The 26119-nt window shown below is 31.0% G+C and overlaps 1 protein-coding gene across 1 annotated transcript in view; it reads right to left on the bottom strand.

The window, feature by feature from the left end:
- Nucleotides 1-20566: 20566 nt before the first annotated feature.
- The window catches only part of LOC132032035 (cytochrome P450 704C1-like), a 6351-nt gene continuing 798 nt past the window's right edge, over nt 20567-26119 (bottom strand). The window contains exons 3-5 of the mRNA XM_059421857.1: nt 24824-25189; nt 21894-22097; nt 20567-20827 (exon numbers count right to left, since the gene is read on the bottom strand). Of these exons, the coding sequence (XP_059277840.1) occupies nt 20636-20827; nt 21894-22097; nt 24824-25189 (762 nt within the window). The 3' untranslated portion in view covers nt 20567-20635. The remainder of the gene's footprint in view (nt 20828-21893; nt 22098-24823; nt 25190-26119) is intronic.

The following is a 26119-nucleotide window of genomic DNA, read 5'->3' on the forward strand; positions in this document are numbered from 1 at the left end:
GCGTTAAAATTATTTTTTATGTATATATATATAACTCTCTGTGGTCTTCTTCGTATGTTTATTTTTTTATATTTTAAACTTTCAGTGAAAATTTCCGCAATCGATTATAATATCTCAAAAGTTTTCCTCAGTTATCAAATTATTTGATGTTAACAGATATAATGTCAAAATGAATCAAGGGGCAACATATAAAAGGTTAAAAAAGGACAATATTAAATAATGTCGAAATGTATCAAGAGGCAACATATAAAACGTTAAAAATGGACAATATTAAATCTTAAAATTGGACAAACACGTGTCACTTTTTAAATGTGGAACGCAAGTAAACCAAAAGGTTGTTGGCTTTTTTGTAATTACACAAAATCTCTCTAAACAACTCAACAAATAAGACAACTCTCCCTCCAAGAAACCAACAACTCTCCAAATTCTAAAATGCCATAATTAGCCCTGTGAGGACGACCAAAAGTGTCGGATCCTCTCTTATATATATTATATATATATATATATATATATATATATATATATATATATATATTTTTTTTTTTTTTTTAATTTTCTCTATGAAGTATTTTTGCTTCTTCTCTATAGCTATGTCTACTTCAAAATCTTTTGTATTAATTCTATGTTCATAAAGGTTGACTTAGAGTTCATTTTCATCTAGAGTACTTTTTCTTCTTCTATGTCTCTTTGTGATGTATAATTATAATTGGTAAATCTTATAGATGTCTCTCCTTTAGAATTAGTGTACATTAGGTGTGACTCTACAGGTTGTAAAATCTTCTTTCTACTAAATCTTCTAATTTCCATTCTAACCCTTTAAGGATGAGAGGGTATTTTGACCCAAAATGCGTATTCTTCAGGATTTATTTTTATAGGTTTAATTAAATTTATTCCTCTATTTCCCATTAATTCTACAACATCTTCTACTTTAATTTTAAACTTAGTATTACTATTATTTGTCATTTTTCCTAAAAATCCTATGCACATTAATAAATTATTACCATTACACATTTCTTCGTATCCTTTAGTCTGTATTCCTATTTTTATATGTTTTCCGAATTTTGCTAAATTCATTATAAAGTACGGACTAATATAAAAAATTCCTCCATTATTTGTCATATCTACCTCTCGTTATTCCGATTATTGACTTCTTCATGTCCGACCATCTATCATCGTAAATTACTATTAAGACTTTAGTTCCTAAATTTTTTCTAGTTAATCCTTTTAATCCTATTACTATTAATCCCATATGCATTAGCGTCCTTCCGTATTTTTTATTTGTCTTAAAGCTTCTGGATTTATTAGATTTATAGTAGTAACTTTAGTTCCTATGGTGACAATTGCTCTTCTCTATAATGTCTATATAATTGTGTTGTTCTTGAAAATTGTCCTATGTTGTATAAAGTCTTTGGATTTAATAGTTTTAATTGATTTTGTTGGAAAATCTGTATGTCTCGGTCCACATCTATTACCTCACTTAACTGTTGGTTGTTTTCCTCTGGTGTTCTTCTACTTAAAATTCTTGATAAAAAATTATTACCTATTCTATTATCTGAAAAACTTACTCTTGGTCTTGCTTGCCTTTCTGTTTCTCCTTCGTTTCTTGATCTAATTGGAAGAAGGTCCATTTTTGTGCTTTTCTAGTTATTTTGACTTTTTTTTTTTGAGGTGTTATTTCTACCTTTTTTAATTGGTCTATTAAATCTTCAACTTCTTTAGAGGGCTCTTTATTTTTCTCTCTTTTTGTTCACTTAACAATAGAACGCGCTCACTTATTACTTCTAACCTTGGTACTATTATTTTGATTTTCTTTATTATTTCTAATATTAATGAAATTATAGTAATATTTTGTTGTAGTGTTATTTGATCCGATTTAGCGTTAGGTATATAATCTCTATAGTCCTCTTGGTAAAGGTATAGACTTTTCTATTAATTTTGAGGCTTCGTGTTGAGCTAAGGTTGGTCTACTCATGAAAGAGTGATTTCTTTTAGTTCTTCTCTTGTCTTTTTTAATTCTTTAATATCACTAGTTAAAACTTCTATTTGTTGCGTTATTTTAGAGACTATTTGGGTTGTCTTTAGTTCTATCTCTTTTGGTTTTTCTGTAATAACTTTAACTAACTTTTCTATTTCCGTCTTTGTAGGTAATTTTTCTAGATTAAATTTGTTAACTAGAGTCTAGACTTTCTTTTCTAATTCTAATTCTTGTGTTTTTAAGTAATCGAGATTTTGTTCTACTTTTTCGAAAGTTTTCTTTTGCTTAGTCTGGGATGCTTCTAACACCTCTAATATTCTAGTAATGTTTTTATTATTTTCTTGTATTTTTTCACTAAAATTTATGACTAAATCTACTAATGTGTTCAATTTGTTTGTCTTCACTATGTAATATATGGTCTCCGTTCTTATCGAAATTACACTTTATAATACTATGATCTTTTAATGCTCTATATTTCTTTTCGGGTATATTCTTAAGTCTAAGTATTCTAGATTTTTTAATGTATCTATTTTTCTAGCTTTATTTATTATCCTAACGGAATCTTTATTTTACAAACTTTCTTCTACGGTACTCTATACTAGTTGTAAATCTTTCTATATCTTCTCTTATACCGTAATTCCCACGTTATAGCTAACGAAAGAGATTGTTTCTTCGTTAATCGACTTTGTAAGAGTCTATTGTTTATTAGTGATGATAATGTTTCGAATTTATTATTTCTAAATATGCACTTAACGCCTTTTCTACTTGTCTATATTCTCGTCTTTTCTCTATATCTCTATATAAATACCAATGATCGATAGCTATTTGTCTAACAAAGGGTAGTGTTCTCATATAATTAATATGGTCTAAATCGCTTGTGGTTCTTTGAGGTCTTTCTAGATTTTATATATCCTAGTAACTTATATTCTAATCCGATATTATATCTATTAATTCTTGTAGTCTTAACCGGTTTTCTTTGGTACTACTTAATTTAATATATTGGGTATAGGTTATTTAATTCTTGTTTGACTTTTAAATAATGATCTTGCATCTATTAACCTAAAGGCATAAAGTTTACTTGTTGTTCTAGCCGTCTAATATAGTCTTCGGTTCTAAATATAGCGTCGTTGGTAAAATGAACTTCCCAAAGGAGATTATTTCGAAAACTTAATACTGTTGTATTATGATTTAATTCTTCTCTATAAGCTATATCTAAATAGTTAATGTGTTCGGTAAGGAACTTTCTTGAGCTTCTAAGGTTTTCTAGTCTTTTTCTAGTAATATAGATCATGCGATGGTGAAAACTTATATGTTTAGCAAAACGGTGTTGTCTCATTAACTCTTGTCTAATAGTAGATACGGTGTGCTTGCTTTCTTCTTCTAGCAAAAAAGGTCTTCTCATATAATTTTAGATAAGTCTAAGGTTCCAAAAATCTTCTCGCAATATTTGATACCAATATTAAAAGGGGGGTAGTAAATTTTTCAATAAGTTCTTTCAATAAGAAAAGTTCAAAGGACAATGCAGGAAATTAAAGTTGTTTTTAAATAATTTTTTAACAATCCTACTCGGTACTTCCTCACTCCTATATTTCTTCTTATCATGTAGTTATAATTAATTTTCTGTCTATCTCCCAAATTTTTATTTTTTTTTTTAATTTTTTTTGAACGTAAAAATGAAATAAAAAGTTTTATTTTTGATTTTTTTTTTTTTTTTTTTTTCCGGACTTTTTTGTCAAGTCATGAATTTTGTTATACTTTTCATCTCTTTCTCTTAACCTTTGTTCTTAATACGATCTTCTTTAACCACACCCCGGTAACCACGGCCAACATCGTCCTTTATATTTAGACATTAAAACGGCCTCTTAAAACCTAGGAATTTACAGGTTAATCCATCAAGGTTATTAAAAGTTATACTAAGAATAACCATATACTAAGAATAACAAATTCATGATGAGAAAGAAGTAATTACTTAAACATAATAATCACAAAATAATTTACATAATAGGGAGATTAGTAGAAAACATAGTAAATAAACTTACATGGTTTGAAGAAGGAGGAGGTTTCCCTTTCGGGGAACCCCAAAAAACTACTTCAGGGGGGGATAGTTATTAAAAACTTAATACTATTTTACAATAGGAGTTTATATTTCTTGGTTTTTGGTTGGGCAAGGGATTGGAGCATTTGATGAAAGAGAAGGGGAATATGAAAGTTTTTTAGAGAGAGAGGTGCTTGTTGCTCTTGTTGGTGATGTCTTTGCTTCTCCACAAATGCTGCTATTTATAGTGTCTTGGCGGACTTCAACTTCGGATTTCAAAATGTTGAAGAATCTTTTGAGTTCAGCAGGGTGCTCTTTGGGCCCCATCGTCACGTGAACTTTTTCAAAAGAAAACTTTATCTACTTGTCCGCTAGCTGATCTGTCCATTTATTGTGGCTGCTTTATTAAAGTTACTTTTAATAAAGTTCTTTTTTTTAAAGATGTCTTCTAGCCGTTGCTTTTGTTCAACGAATCTTTCGGTCTTTTTGTCTCATCATGACTATTTCCTCCACTACTTTTGTCCGATTATTTTGCTTTTCACACACACACACACACACACACACACACACACACACACACACACACACACACATATATATATATATATATATATATTTCTTTTCGTTTTTTTTTTATGTGTCTAAATTATGTAGTGCAATAGAATCAAAACTCATTCCCGAATCATAGTCGTTTGGGTCTTGTGAATCTTGAAATTCACTATTTCGAAAATTTACCATATCTCCTTCTTCCGAACTATGGACTCGGTGACATCCTTGGACTTGGAGATAATTCAGACTAGGGTTCTTGATTATATGCTTGTCTTGTTTGCTTTTGTTTGGAAAAATCTTTCCAAAGTCTCTTTAACTATACTTTCTATGTTGTCATTTTTTTTTCTTTTTTGCAAGTATGCTTTTCTTGGTAGAAGTAGCTCCTTGCGTCAGTGTCTTTGGTAGTCTTCGTCTTGTCTGGAGAGATGAACATCCCTCATCTTCACTTTTTGGCAAAGTGACAGCCATCAACGGATTTGATGAGTCTTTACCGGCTACCGTTTGAACCGGACTAGCCGTATCTTTATCCGATATATAAATGGATCTATTTGCATTCATTGGGGAATGCACACCCGTCTCATCCATTTTTGTCCGAGATGGAGAACTCGGGATTGTACTAATTCAAACTTATCTCGCTTGTAGTCTTTGTTCTAACGGTCTTGCTTGTTCCAAGAGTTTCATTTTTTTCTTGGATGAGTGTCTCTTTGATTGGTTAAGTCTTCGACGGTCTCGGTCATAGTAGAGCGTTGATCGCAAAAAATCACCTTGTCGTGTCTTTTTGTATATTGTACTCGAGGGGTTCTATACGGATTTTGTCCGAGAGCTCGGAGAAATATAATAGTTTGGTCCCAATACTCCTCTAGCATAGTCTAATGCCTCGGTGAAATCATTAAAGCCTTTAAAAAGAGGTCTTCTTATATCTTTGATAGAATCTACAACTTCTATCCAGGTTTGAAAAATACCATTAGTTCTACCATGGACTACAACATAAAATTTAAATTTCTTATCTAGATTTTTGTACGTAAAATACGACAAAGTGCATTTAGAGTGGCTACAAAATGATATAGCGTATATTTTATATATTATGCGATATCCATAAATTGTCTACTAAACATGTCTGTTATTTGTCTATTACAGATTCTGGTAATACCTTAAAAGTTAAATTAGATGGCTGGAAAAATACTAAATTATTGGTTCCAAAATGTATTCTTTCTTGGGCGTTTTTGTTTAATGCAGATGTAGGTCTAAAATGAAGATTACCTAATACCTGTTGTCTATAAGTGTCTTGGGTTGTTTCAATTTTTTTGGGGCTATGCCTTTTCCCTTGTCTCGTTGTCCGAGAATTTGATGGTCTCATCTTTGTTCAAATAGAAAAATAGTTAGATGTGATTTTTAATCTACTTAATTGGTCCTGCTAAATTATTATCTTTTCCTTTTATATGTTCGAATGTTAAATTATAAATTGAAATAGTATCCATAAAGTTTAACCATCTTCGTCTCTTCGCTACTTTTATCATTAATTTTTTGATAGAATTTGACTATAGCTTCACGATCTGTTCTTACCAATATTTACGGTTTATTTAGTATATACATCTAAAACTATTTAAGCCATATATTACGGCTAAAATTTCGGCGTCTATACTACTCATATTTCCTTTTTCTCGGTACTTACCGCTTTGATAAGCACATATCTTTTCTTCACTTTTATTGCTATATTTATTTGGTTTTGCCTTTAATACGGCTCCCCATCCTTCGAAGCTTCCATTTGTTTCTATAATTAAATAGTCTGTTTCTAGGGGCATATTTAAGTCTGGAATATTCTTTATTTTTTCTTTAATTTTTTGTACTAATCTAATATCTTCGGTATTAAAGTGTTTTTGACCATTTGATCCCGTTTTTTAATATAATGGCCCTGCTATTTTTCCTAAGTCTTTTATAAAACTTCTAGCATAATTTACTATTCCTAAGAATTTTTGTAATTCTTTAACACTATCTAATTTATCGGGCATTTCTAAGGCCTTTTTAGATATATGAGGTTGCAATTTTATTTTGTCATCTCTAGCACTACTCCTAAAAAGTTTATATGGTTTTTACATAATTTCATTTTTTTCTTGCTAATTATTATTCCAATTTCTACAAATAATCTAAATACTGTCTGTAGGTGTCCTAAATGTTCTTTCATGTTTTTACTAAATACTAATATATCATCTACATATACTAGGACAAATCTTTTATAGTCTCCAAATATGCTATCCATTTTTCTTTGAAAAATTGGTGGAGTGTCTTTAATCCAAATGGCATTACTAACCATTCGAAATGTCCTTCGGTGTGTAAATGCGATCCATTCTATACTTTCTTCATGCATTCGTACCTGCCAATATCCCGATTTACAATCAAATTTACTAAAGATCTTTTTACTTTGTATTCTATTTATTAGCTCTGTTTTTGTACGGTAACTTATATCCATACGTTCGGTGTTATCATTAAGTCTTTTGTAATTTATTACCATTCTAGCTTTTCCTCTTACTATCTCACTATGATTTCTTACCATAAATGCGGCGGATCTATGTTTAGAAGTAGATCTTCTTATTACTCCTAAATCTAACAATTCTTTTATTTGTACTTTAAAGTCTTCTACATCTTGGTTAGTTGCTTCTATTGATTTGTTTTAATTATATATTTGGATTTATTATGTCTAATTTACATACAATTTTGTTATTTTTCCAATGTTTTAAAGGTTTTTCACCTATAATTTCTATCTCATCTAGTATTCTTATTATATTATCTAAATCTTTTTGGTTTTTTATTACTCCTTATCCTTTCTATCCATATTTTAAAATTATATATTTCTCGTTTCTATATATATTAAAGTATAATTTTTTTCTATTAGATTATCGTCGTCTAGTATTTCTTCTTCTTCTAGAATTAAATTCTTTATTTCTCTTTTGCTTTTACAGCATGTATTGTTGTCTTGACAATCTTTACAACAACTCTCTTCTTTCTTTTGTAGGTTTATTTGTCCGGAGTAGAGATCTTCTTATGTCGATTCTAGTTTCAAGTTTTATGAGCTTGTATCTTGGTGTATGAGTAATATTTTTTAGAAAAATTACTCCATCTCTTGTAATCATGCAACTTCCATTGTTATGTAACATAAAGTCTAACCCGATGACGAAGTCTATATTTATATTCAAGTCTCTTACCCATATTTTATTCATTTTATAACTAGGTTTATAAAATTCTGAACAAGTGTTGATAAAGCTAATGTATGCCTTATGAACATAATGTTTATATATATTATGAGTTCCATCCATTTGCATGGTTGCAACTGGTTTGTCTAGAACTTTTATTAAATTTGGTGGAACTATTCGTTTATTTATTATACATTTAGTACATCCTGAGTCTACTAATGCTAATGTTTCTATTTCATAGTCATCTATTTTAATTCTTGCAAGTATTTTTATAGTTCCTAATTTTTTATCTTCATTACATACTAGGGCTCCATGGTCTTCTATACTCATTAGTTCCATTTGTTGAATCTTTGGTATTGTTCTTAGCGGTTGTATATTAGATAAATGTATTTCTTCATCTTCGTTATTTGCTTCTTTTTCTTTTCCTTTTTCTAATTTATATAACTTTGGTTTCTAATTCGTTTATTCTAGTTTCTAATGTCATTATTCTTATACTAATAGTAGGGTCTTCTATTTTTTTATGTCTTTCTTCTTTATGGATTTTTGTCTTAAATTCTTTTTCTATACACATGATACATCCTTCTATAAAATAATTTTTACATTTTGCTCTTTTATCTCTACACCATTTACAAGAAACCATTTACAAGAGAAACATGCATTATCTATCTAAATCTTTATTTCTTTCGAAGTCGTGATTTTAATTTTTTCTTCATGTCTTCGATATATTTGCTAAATTATCCATTTGAATTGGTTCTAGGTCTAGTTTTTCTAATCCTTTCTCATTAATTAATTAATTCTTAACATCGAGTATTTTTGATGAGTCCGTTTTAATTTTTCTTTTTTTACGCAGTATTTATCTACACTTACTATGGAGTTATATATACTTTACGTGTATCGACATATATTCATCTACATTTATTAAGGTTTCTTGAAAGTCTTCAATTAGTTTGTGAATTTCGTGTCTTATTATTTATTCTTTTTGGACATGTATTTGTTAAGTGTTCTAGTTTTAACTTCAACAAGTAAAACATTATGAAATCACTCTTTCATTTATTAATAGAAAAGTCTATACCTTTTAGGTCCAAGACTATAAAGATTATATACCTAACGCTAAATCGGATCAAATAACACTACAACAAAATATTACTATAATTTCATTAATATTAGAAATAATCAAGAAAATAGAACTAATAGTACCAAGGTTAGAAGTAATAAGTGAGCGCGTTCGGTTGTTAAGTGAACGAAAAGAGAAAAATAAAGAGCCCTCTAGAGAAGTTGAAGAATTAATAGACCAATTAAAAAAGGTAGAAATAACACCTCAAAAAGAAAAAGTCAAAATAACTAGAAAAGCACAAAAATGGACCTTCTTCCAATTAGATCAAGAAACGAAGGAGAAAAGAAAGGCAAGCAAGACCAAGAGTAAGTTTTTCGAAATCATAATAGAATAATAGAATAGGTAATAATTTTTTATCAAGAATTTTAAGTAGAAGAACAGAGGAAAACAACCAAAAGTTAAGTGAGGTAATAGATGTGGACCGAGACATATAGATTTTCCAACAAAATCAATTAAAACTATTAAATCCAAAGAATTTATACAACATAGGACAGTTTTCAAGAACAACACAATTATATAGACATTATAGAGAAGAGCAATTGTCGGACCATAGGAACTAAAGTTACTACTATAAATCTAATAAATCCGAAGCTTTAAGATAAATAAAAAATACGGAAGGACGCTAATGCATATGGGATTAATAGTAATAGGATTAAAAGGATTAACTAGAAAAAATTTAGGAACTAAAGTCTTAATAGTAATTTACGATGATAGATGGTCGGACATGAAGAAGTCAATAATCGGAATAACGAGAGGTAGTTATGACAAATAATGGAGGAATTTTTTATATTAGTCCAGACTTTATAATGAATTTAGCAGAATTTGGAAAACATATAAAAATAGGAATACAGACTAAAGGATACGAAGAAATGTGTAATGGTAATAATTTATTAATGTGCATAGGATTTTTAGGAAAAATGACAAATAATAGTAATACTAAGTTTAAAATTAAAGTAGAAGATGTTGTAGAATTAATGGGAAATAGAGGAATAAATTTAATTAAACCTATAAAAATAAATCCTGAAGAATACGCAGGGTTAGAATGGAAATTAGAAGACTTTAGTAGAAAGAAGATTTTACAACCAGAGTCACACCTAATGTACACTAATTCTAAAGGAGAGACATCTATAAGATTTACCAATTATAATTATACATCACAAAGAGACATAGAAGAAGAAAGTACTCTAGATGAAAATGAACCTCTGAGTCAACCTTTATGAACATAGAATTAATACAAAAAGATTTTGAAGTAGACATAGCTATAGAAGAAGCAAAAATACTTCATAGAGAAAATAAAAATATAACTTTTAGATGTAAAGGATGTAAGTTAGGAGATCTAACAATAGAAGAAACTATAAGTCACTTTAAATTATGTGAAGCTAGAACCGATAATTGGGGATATAGAGTAGAACATATACACCAAGAGAAATCAGACGCTTTTGATAAAATATTAGAAGATATACAAGATAGTGATGAAGAAATAGACTCAATAATAAGCCAAAAAGAATTAATGGAATCTAGTGCATCTAGTTCTAGTCCATTTCAAAGAACAACAAGAGAACAATACACAGTAGACACGAGCACAGGAAATGTACCTAGAAGAAGAGTTTTTAGAACAACAGGAGAACCTATAGAAAATATAAAACCATCAGGAAAAAGAATGCCTATAGAAGAACCTATTATTCTCCAAGAAGGAGGTAATAAAGGAAAAATATTAAATATAGCAGCTCATGATCCACAAAGATGGAATTCGGTAATAGACCTGTGGAAAGGAATAGTAGTAGCACACTATATAAAAACTTATAATGATACGGATGCGAAACTATGTATAAATACTTAGAGACATTTTTAGGAGAATCAGCTAAAGCTCTATGGGAAGCATATAAGGAAGATTTTCCAATGAAAGTTCAATACTTAGTATCCATGGGAGCAAATCCATACAATTTTACTAATAAAATACATACTTTAATTATAGGAGAAGATCCAAATAGTGGATTAGTAATACTACAAAGAAATGCTTTAATTAAATTAGAGCAGTTAAGTATAAGTAGCTGGTTTCATATTAAAAAAATTTTAAATGATTATTTTTATTATTGTACAATTAGTGGAAACGCTTTTGACCAAGAACTAGGAAGAAAATTATTTAATAAACTACCAGGAGCTCTAGGAAGAGAGATAGAAGACAGATGGAATAAAAGAGACGGAGTAGTACAAAATCCTAATTTAAAATGGTCAATAGGACATAGAATACAACATATAATGGACATACTACAAGAAAAATGCACGCATATACAGATACAAAAACAATTAAAACAAAATGAGATGAATTTTTGTAAAAGCGTGGTATACACTACTCAGAGTTACGATAAAGACAATTATAAAAAGAAAAGGTATAAGAAATACAGAACTCAATATAATAGAAACTACCCTCAATACAATAGAAAGAAATACTATCTTAGAAAATCATCGCCCAAAAAACCCTATTTAGATAGAAATAGACATATAAGAAAATACGAACGAGATAGAAATTATAAAAATAAACGGAATGTTTTACTTGTGGAAGTGTAGAACACTTAGCAAATACATGTCCAAAAAGAATAAATAATAAGACACGAAATTCACAGCTAATTGAAGACTTTCAAGAAACCTTAATAAATGTAGATGAATATATGTCAGACACAGAAAGTATATACTCCATAGTAAGTGTAGATACTGAAGAAAAAATTAAAACAGACTCATCAGACTCAGAAGCAGAAGAATTAATTAATGAGATAGGATTAGAAAAACTAGACCTAGAACCAATTCAAATGGATAATTTAGCAAATATATCGAAGACTGTAATCACGACTTCGAAAGAAATAAAGGTTTAGATAGTAATGCATGTTTCTCTTGTAAATGGTTTCCTAGTAGAGATAAAAGAGCAAAATGTAAAAATTATTTTATAGAAGGATGTATCATGTGTATAGAAAAAGAATTTAAGACAAAAATCCATAAAGAAGAAAGACATAAAAAAATAGAAGACCCTACTATTAGTATAAGAATAATGACATTAGAAACTAGAATAAACGAATTAGAAACCAGGTTATATAAATTAGAAAAAGGAAAAGAAAAAGAAGCAAATAGCGAAGATGAAGAAATACATTTATCTAATATACAACCGCTAAGAACAATACCAGAAGATTCAACAGCGGAACTAATGAGTATAGAAGACCATGGAGCCCTAGTATGTAATGAAGATAAAAAATTAGGAACTATAAAAATACTTGCAAGAATTAAAATAGATGACTATGAAATAGAAACATTAGCATTAGTAGATTCAGGATGTACTAAATGTATAATAAATAAACGAATAGTTCCACCAAATTTAATAAAAGTTCTAGACAAACCAAGTTGCGGCCATGCAAATGGATGGAACTCATAATATATATAAACATTATGTTCATAAGGCATACATTAGCTTTATCAACACTTGTTCGAATTTTATAAACCTAGTTATAAAATGGATAAAATATGGGTAAGAGACTTGAATATAAATATAGACTTCGTCATCGGGTTAGACTTTATGTTACATAACAATGGAAGTTGCATGATTACAAGAGATGGAGTAATTTTTCTAAAAAATATTACTCATACACCAGTACAAGCTCATAAAACTGAAACTAGAATCAGACATAAGAAGATCTCTACTCCAGACCAAATAAACCTGCAAAAGAAAGAAGAGAGTTGTTGTAAAGATTGTCAAGACAACAATACATGCTGTAAAAGCAAAAGAGAAATAAAGAATTTAATTCTAGAAGAAGAAGAAATACTAGACGACGATAATCTAATAGAAAAAAATTATACTTTAATAGATATAGAAACAGAATTATATAATTTTAAAACAGGGATAGAAAGGATAGGAGTAATAAAAAACCAAAAAGATTTAGATAATATAATAAGAATACTAGATGAGATAGAAATTATAGGTGAAAAACCTTTAAAACATTGGAAAAATAACAAAATTGTATGTAAATTAGACATAATAAATCCAGAATATATAATTAAAACAGCCTCAATAGAAGCAACTAACCAAGATGTAGAAGACTTTAAAGTACAAATAAAAGAATTGTTAGATTTAGGAGTAATAAGAAGATCTACTTCTAAACATAGATCCGCCGCATTTATGGTAAGAAATCATAGTGAGATAGTAAGAGGAAAAGCTAGAATGGTAATAAATTACAAAAGACTTAATGATAACACCGAACGAGATGGATATAAGTTACCGGACAAAACAGAGCTAATAAATAGAATACAAAGTAAAAAGATCTTTAGTAAATTTGATTGTAAATCGGGATATTGGCGGTACGAATGCATGAAGAAAGTATAGAATGATCTGCATTTACCGTCCCGAAGGACATTTCGAATGGTTAGTAATGCCATTTGGATTAAAGACAGCTCCACCAATTTTTCAAAGAAAAATGGATAGCATATTTGGAGACTATAAAAGATTTGTCCTAGTATATGTAGATGATATATTAGTATTTAGTAAAGACATGAAAGAACATTTAGGACACCTCCAGACAGTATTTAGATTATTTGTAGAAAATGGAATAATAATTAGCAAGAAAAAGATGGAATTATGTAAAAACCATATAAACTTTTTAGGAGTAGTACTAGGAGATGGCAAAATAAAATTGCAACCTCATATAGCTAAAAAGGCCTTAGAAATGCCAGATAAATTAGATAATGTTAAAGAATTACAAAAATTCTTAGGAATAGTAAATTATGCTAGAAGTTTTATAAAAGACTTAGGAAAAATAGCAGGGCCATTATATTCAAAAACGGGATCAAATGGTCAAAAACACTTTAATACCGAAGATATTAGATTAGTACAAAAAATTAAAGAAAAAATAAAGAATATTCCAGACTTAAATATGCCCCTAGAAACAGACTATTTAATTATAGAAACAAGATGGAAGCTTCGAAGGATGGGGAGCCGTATTAAAGGCAAAACCAAATAAATATAGCAATAAAAATGAAGAAAAGATATGTGCTTATCAAAGCGGTAAGTACCGAGAAAAAAAGGAAATATGAGTAGTATAGACGCCGAAATTTTAGCGTAATATATGGCTTAAATAGTTTTAGACTATATATACTAAATAAACCGAAATATTGGTAAGAACATTGTGAAGCTATAGTCAAATTCTATCAAAAAATTAATGATAAAAGTAGCGAGTAGACGAAGATGGTTAAACTTTATGGATACTATTTCAATTTATAATTTAACATTCAAACATATAAAAGGAAAAGATAATAATCTAGCAGACCAATTAAGTAGATTAAAAATCACATCTAACTGATTTACTATTTGAACGACATGAGACCATCAAGTTCTCAGACAACAGACAAGGGAAAAGGCATAGCCTCAACCCAAGACACTTACGGACAAAAGGTACTAGGTAATCTTCATTTTAGACCTACATCGCATTAAACAAAAACGCCCTAGAAAGAATACATTTTGGAACCAATAATTTAGTATTTTTCCCGCCATCTAATTTAACTTTTAAGGTATTACCAGAATATGTAATAGACAAACAACAGACATGTTTAGTAGACAATTTATGGATATCGCATAACAAAAAAGACGCTGGTCATTTTGTAGCCACTCTAAATGCACTTTGTCAGTATTTTACAGACAAAAATCTAGATAAGAAATTTAAATTTTATGTTGTAGTCCATGGTAGAACTAATGGTATTTTTCAAACTTGGATAGAAGTTGTAGATTCTATCAAAGATATAAGAAGACCTCTTTTTAAAGGCTTTAATGATTTCACCGAGGCATTAGACTATGCTAGAGGAGTATTGGGACCAAACTATTATGTTTCTCCAGCTCTCAGACAAAATCCAGATAGAACCCCTCAGTACAATATACAAAAAGACACAGATAAGGTGATTTTTTGCGATCTTGCTCTACTATGACCGAGACCGTCGGAAGACTTAACCAAAGCAAAAGAGACACTCATCAAGAAAAAATGAAACTCTTGGAACAAGCAAGACTGTTAGAACAAAGACTACAGGCAGTTAAGTTTGAATTAGTACAATCCCAGAGTTCTCCATCTCAGACAAAAATGGATGAGACGGGTGTGCATTCCCCAATGAATGCAAATAGATCCATTGTATCGGATAAAGATACAGCTAGTCCGGTTCAAACGGTAGCCGGTAAAGACTCATCAAATCCGTTGATGGCTGTCACTTTGCCAAAAAGTGAAGATGAGGGATGTTCATCTCTCCAGACAAGACGAAGACTACCTAAGACACTGACGCAAGGAGCTACTTCTACCAAGAAAAGCATACTTGCAAAGAAAAAAAAAATGACAACATAGAAAGTATAGTTAAAGAGACTTTGGAAAGATTTTTCCAAACAAAAACAGAACAAGACAAGCATATAATCAAAAACCCTAGTTCAGAATTATCTCCAAGTCCAAGGATGTCACCAGTCCATAGTTCAGAAGAAGGAGATATGATAAATTTTCAGAATAGTGCATTTCAAGATTCACAAGACCCGGCCAAACGACTACGATTCAGGAATGAGTTTTGATTCTATTGCACTACTTAATTTAGACACATAAAAAAAAAATATATATATATATATATATATATATATATATATATATATATATATATATATATATATATGTGTGTGTGTGTGTGTGTGTGTGTGTGTGTGTGTGTGTGAAAAGCAAAATAATTAGACAAAAGTAGTGGAGGAAATAGTCATGATAAGACAAAAGACTGAAAGATTCGTTGAACAAAAAACGGCTAGAAGACATACTTTAAGAAAAAGAGAGCTTTATTAAAAGTAACTTTAATAAAGCGACCACGATAAATGGACAGATCAGCTAGCGGACAAGTAGATAAAGTTTTCTTTTGAAAAAGTTCACGTGACGATGGGGCCCAAAGAGCACCCAGCTGAACTCAAAAGATTCTTCAACATTTTGAAATCCGGAGTTGAAGTCCGCCAAGACGCCTATAAATAGCAGCATTTGTGGAGAAGCAAAGACATCACCAACAAGAGCACCAACCACCTCTCTCTAAAAAACTTTCATATTCCCCTTCTCTTTCATCAAATGCTCCAATCCCTTGCCCAGCCAAAAACCTGTGAAATATAAAGTCCTATTGTAAAATAGTATTAAGTTTTTAATAACTATCCCCTAGTGTGAAGTAGTTTTTTGGGTTCCCGAAAGGAAACCTCTCTCCTTCTTCAAACCATGTAAGTTTATTTACTATGTTTTACGTACTAATCTCCCTATTATGTAAATTATTTTGTGATTATTATGTTTAAGTAATTACTTCTTTATCATCATGAATTTGTTATTCTTAGTATATGGTTATTCTCTTAACTTTTTAATAACCTCGATGGATTAACCTGTAAATTCCTAGGTTTTAAAGGGGCCGTTTTAATGTCCAAATTATAAAGGACGATGTTGGCCGTGGTTACCGGGGTGTGGTTAAAGAAGAGTGTTATTAAGAACAAAGGTTAAGAGGAAGAGATGAAAAGTATAGCAAGATTCATGACTGGACAGAAGTCCAGATAAAAAAAAAAAAAAAAAAAACACTGTTCATATCACTGTTCACTTTTTACTGTTCACGTTTTACTGTTAAAAAAATTAAAAAAAAATAAAAATTTGGGAGATAGACAGAAAATTAATTATAACTACATGATAAGAAGAAATATAGGAGTGAGGAAGTACCGAGTAGGATTGTTAAAAAATTATTTAAAAACAACTTTAATTTCCTGCATTGTCCTTTGAACTTTTCTTATTGAAAGAACTTATTGGATGAACGATCGGATCTCTTTTGGTGTAGGGCCTATGCCACAACCAAATCTTGACATGCACAATTCAGCGATTACATCATATGAAGCTTGTCTATGTCCCTTTGATGCACTTTTAAGTCCACAAGTATGATAACCAACATAAGTTCTAACTTCAAAATGGTTGGATGTTCCCATCTTCTTGAATCGAACCCGCCAAGTGCACCCCTCAACCACACAAGCTACTACAACCAACGACGGATTAGACCTATTTGTCTTGTATTGAAATTTACCCCCCTTCATCGCAATCATTTTCAGGTTCTTCAAGACTTGTTCCTTGCCATCAAATATTTTTCCTGCACACAAATCCGAACCATCACTAAATTTGATTACTTCATCATCATTAGCTTCATTATCAACCTCATGTGTCACCCCATCGTCTAAATTATCCAATGCCAATAGTTGTGAATGAAGTTTATCCAACTCCAAAACACCAACTTCTGTAGTTTCCCCACCTACATCATGTTCTTCGTCACCACTTTTTTCACCAACATCTGCAACACCCAAATCATCCTCACAATATGTATCAACCCCAAAAAATGTATCATCAGCCAAAAAAATTTGTTCTTCCAAATCATTATCATTATGATCATTAACTACCCCAAAGTTGTTGCTCACATCATAGAGCAACGGATCAAGAGTGCTATCTTTTTCTACCACATCATTGTTATCATCCAAAGATACTCTAAGTATAGGTCCTGCTCCACGCTCATCAAACACTCCAAAATACACACGCAAATCATAATCATCTTTCAATGGAAAATATGATATGTCATCAACTGATCTATCAATTATCCTTGGCTTGTACTTTAGCTTCAATTTAGATGGATCACAATTTAGATCACAACGTTTACGAATTTCATTCACCAACTCTTGATACGTTATTCCATCCCCAACACCAATCACCTTCAATATTAACTCGGATGACGAACCTGTGGTTTCAACTTCCACACACAAAAATTTATCTCCCATTATCACACCGGCAATGTAAATGAAAATTAATTAGTAAGATTGTTTATTTTATGATAAACAAATTTATACGATCTTAAATAATACATGAGCGATCTCTAATAATAAATAGGCGATCTATGACTACTTCAGAATCTTTCACTTTAAAAAAGGATACAACTTGAGCGGTCCAGAACAAGTAAAGCCATGTTGATTAAGAGAGGGGTTTTTACTTGAGCACATTATAATGCACAACATTGCATCTGTTGACAAATATAGGTGCAAATAACAAAGTGTATACCTTGTTCAATTCTCTCTAATATATATACCATCCTCAAAATGAATATCTTTTTTTGAAGTTTCACAACACTTTCAATAAATGGATAAAGAGCATGCATAGAAAAATATGTCAATATGTTTCTTACAGATTTTAGTCTGTCATTTGCCACCATATAAACCTCGTTCATGATTGAGTGAATTTTTGTTTGTACTTTTCTACTATCTAGATCCCGGTAATAATTGATAAGCGATCAACAAAAAACACGTAATTAAGCGGAGGTTTCAGAAAATCAGAATGATAAAAAATCTACTAACCAAGGCACATTCAGCCAAAAACATCAACAATGAATCACTTTAAGTAAAAGGCATGAGTATTCAAGTCATGAGCACTTACCTATAGCAAGTTCGAATGAAATTTCGATTGACCCACTTCGTGTAACAATTGAGAATTAGTTCACCCTCTTGTTGTATAACACCAGAAGATATTCAGAAACAATAATCGATGCTTCAAACTGTTGTACAAATTGCTGAGAACTCAAGAAAGCAAAAATTGCTGGACAGTTTCTTCAGTATTCGCTCAAAAATGGCGGCAAACCAGTAAAGCCGAGTACTGAGGCATATACCCAAGTAAGGAAACAAAAAGGGAAAACTTTTGATTTTTGCAGTATGCCCCTTACTTTCTTGTTTATTTCAATAGGACGCCCTTTAATGATGACATGTCATTATATTTTGGTGTTAGCGGGACCCACAGGGCCACAACTAAATTTTTTAATTCTATTTGTCATAGACTTCTATTGCTATTTGTATAAGGCCATTTAACTCATTCGCCAATTGAATTCTTTTACATTAATGAAAAACAGAATAAAAGATTTGTAACAAAGAAAAGGAAAGTAAGCATAATATTGCAAACCAAAAAAGATGTTAGTGTTATGAAACAAGATTTGAAAGGAGATCTCTGAAATTTCCCCCTAATTAATAGTATTAAAAACATTATTGTTTAGACTTTTGCAAAAATTACATCACACGGCAAAAGTTACATCACACGATAATTATACTTCTTCTGTTTCAGCTTATGTGATACTATTTTCTTTTAAGTTTGTTTCTTCTCTATATATATCCAAGAAAAATACTAAAATTAACGTAATACCAAAATATTTAGAGGACTCTTCCAACAAAATTGAAAAATATGTAATTGGCAACAAAGCTTTTTATCTTTGTTGGTCAAGCTGAAAATGCTCTTCTTATTTGGAATAGGTCATCGACTCAGCGTTTCCTACTATTTTATTTACTAGAAAAATGAGTTTTCTAAACAGTTCAACTCAGGAGCTGAAGGCTGATATAGAGTACGTTTAAAAGGAATTGCACGTTTTGGATGATACTTATCATCAGAGTATGTCTCCCGACATTGTAGCTCATATTCAAGAAAAAATAGTCGATGGTTTGAATTTTCTATCTCCCCTAGAATCAGTGGCAGACCCAGGATTTAATGGTCCTGGGTGCTCACCTTAAAAATCAACAAAAAATATATTGCTTTGAGTAGGATTCGAACTCAACTCTTGCATGGCTTAGCTTAAAGCCTATAACCTTTTAACTAGAGCACCAACAATTCTTATTGTTTACTAGGTGCTATTTATTATTTTATACCAAAACTTCAATATTTTTTATATGTCTACATAGAGTATCCGCCACGGTTAATGGGTGTTAATGGGTGCTCGAGCACCAAAAAATATAACATGGGTCCGCCCCAGCCTAGAATTGAAGCTCATAAAGAAGGAGGAGCTAATCAGTTTGTCGCTTTTGACCACTCGTCCACTCTCCCCTTCCCGGACCGAGGCCCTCCATAATGGGTTCTAATTCCTCGAAGGGGAGCGATGCCCCGTATCAATCAAAAAGATTATTGATTTCATTTTAGAGAACGAAGACAATTATCTTCACTAGCTTTCCGGGAGAATCTAATCATTTAAGAACTTCGTTGCAACTAGTAAATTAGACCTTCCGCACAAAAAGAACTCGAAGCCTAAAGAGAAGAGAGTTCAGTCCACAAGAAGCTGGTAGAGCTTTAGCCATTGAACCACATCCATCTATCCTAAACAGTAAGCCTTTTCTTGTTCGTTCTTCGAATGATGCTAGTGGAACTAATTCCTTCTGGCTCTACTCCAGTCTTTCCAGTGGAAGCAAGCTTTGATCATTCAATGGACTCCTGTTGTCAGTCCGTGCTTCTTGTCATGCTGGCAAAAGCAGGGGTTTGGGGAGCTCTTTCTAAATTTGAAAGTAATTTAACTTAAATTTGTCATGTAGTTACTTTTAATAAGTAGCTTTTGTAGCCACACAAATTTTATGGAATACTTACAATCACGAATCTCAAAAGTTCCCTTCGTTTTTGAACTCCACGCCCAAGTCAAAATAAGATCATTTAATTATGAAACAGAGAGAGTGGTAACTCTAGTATTATTTATTGATACAGCTGCACTGTGGTAATGCAGAGTGATGTACTAGTTTCTGTTGGTGCACAGGAAGAATAATACATGCAGACAAAAAAAGATTTTTATAAAAAAAAAAAAAAAATATATATATATATATATATATATATATATATATATATATATATATATATATATATATTCTTTTTTTGTAAGAAAAAAACAGCAAGCAACTATATATATATATATAGAAGTCCGTTTGTTCTCCTTGACTTCTAGTAGTGGTTGATTCTATGAAAGGCTCGAACATGTAACCCTCTATCTATATGAAGTTGGAGCATGGTTTTGTAGTTCACAGGCTCTGATTCATCACTCAACTTGAATACAAAGAATCGCATTAAAACTGCAGCAGTGATCTTCATGCTTCTGTATGCAAATTCCTTTCCAATACATATCCTTGGCCCTGCCTGTGCATCCAATCAATGTTTTACGTCAATTAGTATTATGTTAAACATGTGTGTGAAGAGCATAGTGAATCTCTCTATAAGCGATAACGAGATTATGTGTGCGAGGCGAGGAGGGGAGAATCCAAAATCTAGAGTAAGTGGAATGTATTGAAAACACTAAAATGTTCAAATGTCTAGGTTCATATGTTCGGTATTAGAATGTTCAAATGTAATCCCCTTCCCCATTTCCCCTTCCCCTACCCCTACCCCTATGTAATAAAAACAATTTTTTTAAAAAAATAAAATAAAAATAAAATATGTTCGGTATTATTCATATGAATATTAGAAATCTAGGTGTATGGATTTGATGATTTCAATGTGGTAGTTCTTTGTATGTGTGTGAACTTATTTAGTACTAGATTTATGTCTAGAATCATCCTCTAGCACCTATATAAATTCCTTTGTAATATTATTATGTAAGAGTGAAGTTTTTCTACTGATATAAAGTGAGCTTAATGTTTATTTCTGTCTTCCATCATTTTTATGCTCTATGATATTATCAAGAACTCGCCTTATATTTCCAACAGAATGAGTGTGATTTTATACATACATGTAATTTTTTTTTTTTTTTAAATGCATACATAACCAAGCTGAAAATTTTAAAGTCAGTTAAACCCACGTAACCAAACCAAATCCACTTGTGTGGGCAAAAATATATATTAGATACCTTGGAAATTTTGGAAGTGTAGTTCTCTTTGATCAAGTTTCCAAATTCCAAAATGTTACACAGCATATTTGTGCCTCAGCAATTTGAAAATGATGGTTATAATTTTCTATCTACTCCTTTTGTTTCAATTTGTTTGTCTTACTTTCCTTTTTAGTCCGAATAAAAAAAGATTTTTTTTTTTTTGACAACTCTTTAGTTTTAACTTTCTACCGGGCATGAAAATTAAGACCACAATATTAAAAGGTATTTTGATACTACATTTTACATATCTTTGATTTAAAATAAAAAAATTCAAAAGTTTTCTTTACTTTTTTTTAAATTTCGTGTCAAGTCAAGTTGGACAAACAAATTAAAACAGACCTGGAAGGCAGTAAATTTGAAGGGGCTTTCTTGCTTGAAGGACCCATTCTCATCGAGCCATCTTTCTGGCCTAAATTCTTGAGCATCATTACCCCATAAATATTTCATCCTACCCATTGCATAGGGTGGGTATGCCACCATATCCCCTTTTTTCACATTAAATCCATCTGGAAATACATCATCTTCGAGGCATACTTTGGCATTCTGGATACATACAAGCATGGAATGAAAACCCCAAATCAGCTAGAAATAATATATAGGGGACTTGGAAATACTAGAAAAAAGTTTTAAGTATTTTGTTTCAACCCCTGTTTGGTATTATATAAAAAGGAAGTACGTACGAATAGGGTCTAAAGATTTAAAAAAATCTTTTTCGTTATTGGACTCCAAAAGGAAATACTAACAAATTTGTAATAAGTATTCATGATTATTATATCAAACAAACACGATTTAGTTCAGAAATTTACACTCTATATCACTTGAGTTGTATAATTTTAAAAAGTTCCCTCTAATTTTAACATCTTCCCTTCCTTCCTCTTTGGACGATGTTGGGTGTCTAAAACAAAGTACCACATTGGTAGTTGAAAAGAAAAAAAGAGCTACTTATAAGGAATTGGATACTCTTAATGATGTGAGGCCTTTTGGGGAAAACTGTGCAGGCTTGGCCCAAAGCGGACTATGCACATCATGTTAAGAGTATATTTGGATTGTTAAGCCAAACAACTGGTATCAAAGCCAATGGTTTGACGGGATGAGTATGAAGATGGCAGAGTGTGGCGTGGGGCCCGGCTTAGTGCCTTTGCCCGTTTATGGGCCGGTTTACAACCTTTTACCCATAGCTTTGAAGACGCATACACAACATTTGGGCTTCGGTGACCGTAATACTCTGACGATGTGGGTGGCACATTGACACGTTGAATCTCTGACCAGTAATGAGTCATATGGAACTTAGTTCGAGGGAGAGATTATTGGGTGTGCAAACAAAGTACCATATTGGTAGCTGGAAAGAAAAATGAGTTACTTATAAGGAGTTGGATACTCTTAATGATGTGAAACCTTTTGGGGAAAATCGTGCAGGCTTGGCCCAAAGTGAACAATATCACATCTTGTTAAGAGTATATTTGGACCGTTAAGCCCAACCGACGATGCGTGTCAGCTTCCATTGGGTAAACTAATATCGTTAATGTTGACATAGCTACCTAAATATATTGGCTAAATGAGGCAATTAAGAAAAATACAAGAATTTTTTTTGGTAGAAAAAAAAAGTGCAAGATTTAAGGAATATCCATTGACAATATAAAGTCGGTATAAATTAATCCAAATTATATACCGTATTTATTTACAAATTACTAATATATACAGTCAAACCTCTCTGTAATTATCATTCGTTATAACAACATTTCACAATAACAACTGATTTTCTCCGAAATCGATTTTTCATGTTATATTTTACTTCTATATAACATCATTCTACCTATAACAACGGTGACATTCATTTTTTTTCTTTTAACAAGCTAACAGTGACATTCATTATTGTGATAGGCTCTTTATTAAATTACCTCTCTATAACAATCATACTCAAATTTTGTGTAATGATATTTTGTAAGAAATATATTATGTATAAAAATAAAATATTGATGGTAATTATCATTAGTGTCACGCACACGTAAATTTCAAGTACGAATATCTAAAAGGAAAAAAATTATGTTTCTCATAATAGTCTGATTTAGTCTTGAAAACTTTCAGAATCACTTATTTTCAATCTACCAATTTTGTATAAATTTGATATTTATTTTCCTGATTTTGGTAGCTGTAATTAGTCTATTTTAAGTTTGAAATTTTGTGCTCTCTTTCCTGTATTAGTCTCAATTTAGTCTCTTTTATCACGAAGAGACTGGAATTTATGAAACAACCTACAATTGTAGAAATCTTACGTCAAACTTGAAATTTAAATTTTCAATTAATTGTAAATGCATCTGTTCCTTATATTTTGATTCTTTATTTGTATGGTGTAACTAGTTATGAATTTATTAGTAATTTATTAATCGTTTGAATTTTTAATTTATGAAATATGAAAATCAATTGAGATTTTAAAATTAACAAGTATAGAAAAATAATTTTTTGCTTACATTTGTTTATAACAGCTAAATGATATCTAAAAATCAAATGCCCATATACATACATAACAACACCTCACTATAGCAGCTATGAAACTTCAGACAAACACTGCCATTATAGAGAAGTTTGACTGTATGTAAAAGATTAAATTTAATTACTTCTCTAATATAATTACTTTATTTATAACATGTTTGTGTAAATACGCCTCAGCAACTTTAAGGCAAATCTTATTACTAAGTGCGATCATCTCATTTAAAAGTTTAAGTTATTAGAGTGCATATACTGAGTACACTTTTATATTCTTAATTATATTCTCAACACACTTTTCGCCTGCGGGCCTAATTCCTTTTTTATAGGCCAAACCTATGATAATTATTCCCTCTGTCCCGATTATGTGGCACAATTTGGATTTCGAGAGCGTCAAACCTTGTTAATTTTGACCGTCTTCGGATAAAGAATCTTTAAGCGTTTTTAGATGAAATTTACATATTTGAAAGCTACGTAAAAAGTACTATAATACAGAGTAATTGACAATTCAAAATATTTAAAAGATATATGAAAAAATGGTGGTCAAAGAAAACTTATTTGAATCTTGAAATTCAAAAGATGTCACATAAATTCGGATGGAGAAAGTATTTTTGATAATGTGTGGCAGTAAAATTAGATCATAGGACATTCTAATACCTGCACTAGTATAATGTGAAAGAGTGTGACTATCTCATCTAACAAATTAAATTTTTAAATAAGATATCACATACATTAACAAATATTATACGTAACAGAAGCAAGTTTATATGAGAGTATATGTTTACCACTGGAATGGCTGGATAAAGTCTTATAGTCTCGGAAAGCACGGCATGGAGATAAGGCATCTCATCAATTGCTTCCTCTTTCAGATTTGCAGCAAAATCTGAAATTGTTGTACTGCCTTTCATATTGGTTGCTTCTTTGATCTCTTCTGCCAGTTTTTCCTGCACAACTGGATATCTGCAGAGCATCAAAATAAACCAGGAGAGTGTGGTTCCTGTTGTGTCTTTACCACCACCCATGAAATTTATCAATATATCTCTTAAGTACTTTGGATTTGTCGATGAGTAATGCCAGAACCTTGACAAAATGTTTTCTCCTTTCTGCTGTAAAATGAAAAAATGTCCACAATTATATAGATCTACATATATCTAGATCAACAAAATATATAACTCGTGATGCATGGGAGTACGTATTTCATGAAATAATAAACGTTTAGCAAAAAAGATACCTAAATTAAAGAAAAGGACAAAAAAGAAGGTGTGTGAAACGTTTTCTAATTCTTGTATGTGAATTAGTGAATATGTACAAGTTGCTCTATTGCGTTGGCTTGCGTATATTGCATGACTTGTCATTTGTGGAGTAACCAAAGTTGTATACTCCTTGTTCCATTTCATGGATTAAAGAAAGAAGGGTTAAGGGTGAAAAACACACCTCAAACATCACAATTTTTTGAGTATCCCACCTAGTGAGAGTTTTCTACCTAAACTATCACCAACTAACTTGCAAAACACACGTCAACTATCAATTGTTCTCTTTTACTACCTGAACTATCACCAACTAGTTTGCAAAACACACTTAACAATTGATAGTTGAGGTATGTTTACAAATTAGTTGGCAATAGTTTAGGTAGGAAAATTGAACAATTGATAGTACGTTGAGGTGCATTTCACTAACTAGTTGGTGATAGTTGTTAAAAAATAATATAATATCTCAAATATATACTATCATCTTTGGGTATTTTTAATGTGGTGTAATATTTGACTCTTAAATAGCCAAGCCATTCAATTTTCATTCTTGAATGGGTAATTAATGGAGACAATTATTTTGTTCTCTAACGTTCATCTTCACAAATTTAAGAGACCTCTTATTGCCTTTATTCTTGTTAATATTGTCATCAATTTCCAGTGAACGTTGGACTTCTTCTTTAGTATCCTCCATTTCATAAGACGGGTTTTTCCTCATATATAAGTACGTACCATTTGCCCATTGTGATTAATCCTTATCATAATGAGCTATTAATCTCCATTATATGCTATTAATCCTCTTAATAACCTTAGCAACCTATTTACTACCAATCG

The sequence above is a fragment of the Lycium ferocissimum genome, chromosome 9 (assembly GCF_029784015.1).
Source record: "Lycium ferocissimum isolate CSIRO_LF1 chromosome 9, AGI_CSIRO_Lferr_CH_V1, whole genome shotgun sequence".
Lineage (NCBI taxonomy): Eukaryota > Viridiplantae > Streptophyta > Magnoliopsida > Solanales > Solanaceae > Lycium > Lycium ferocissimum.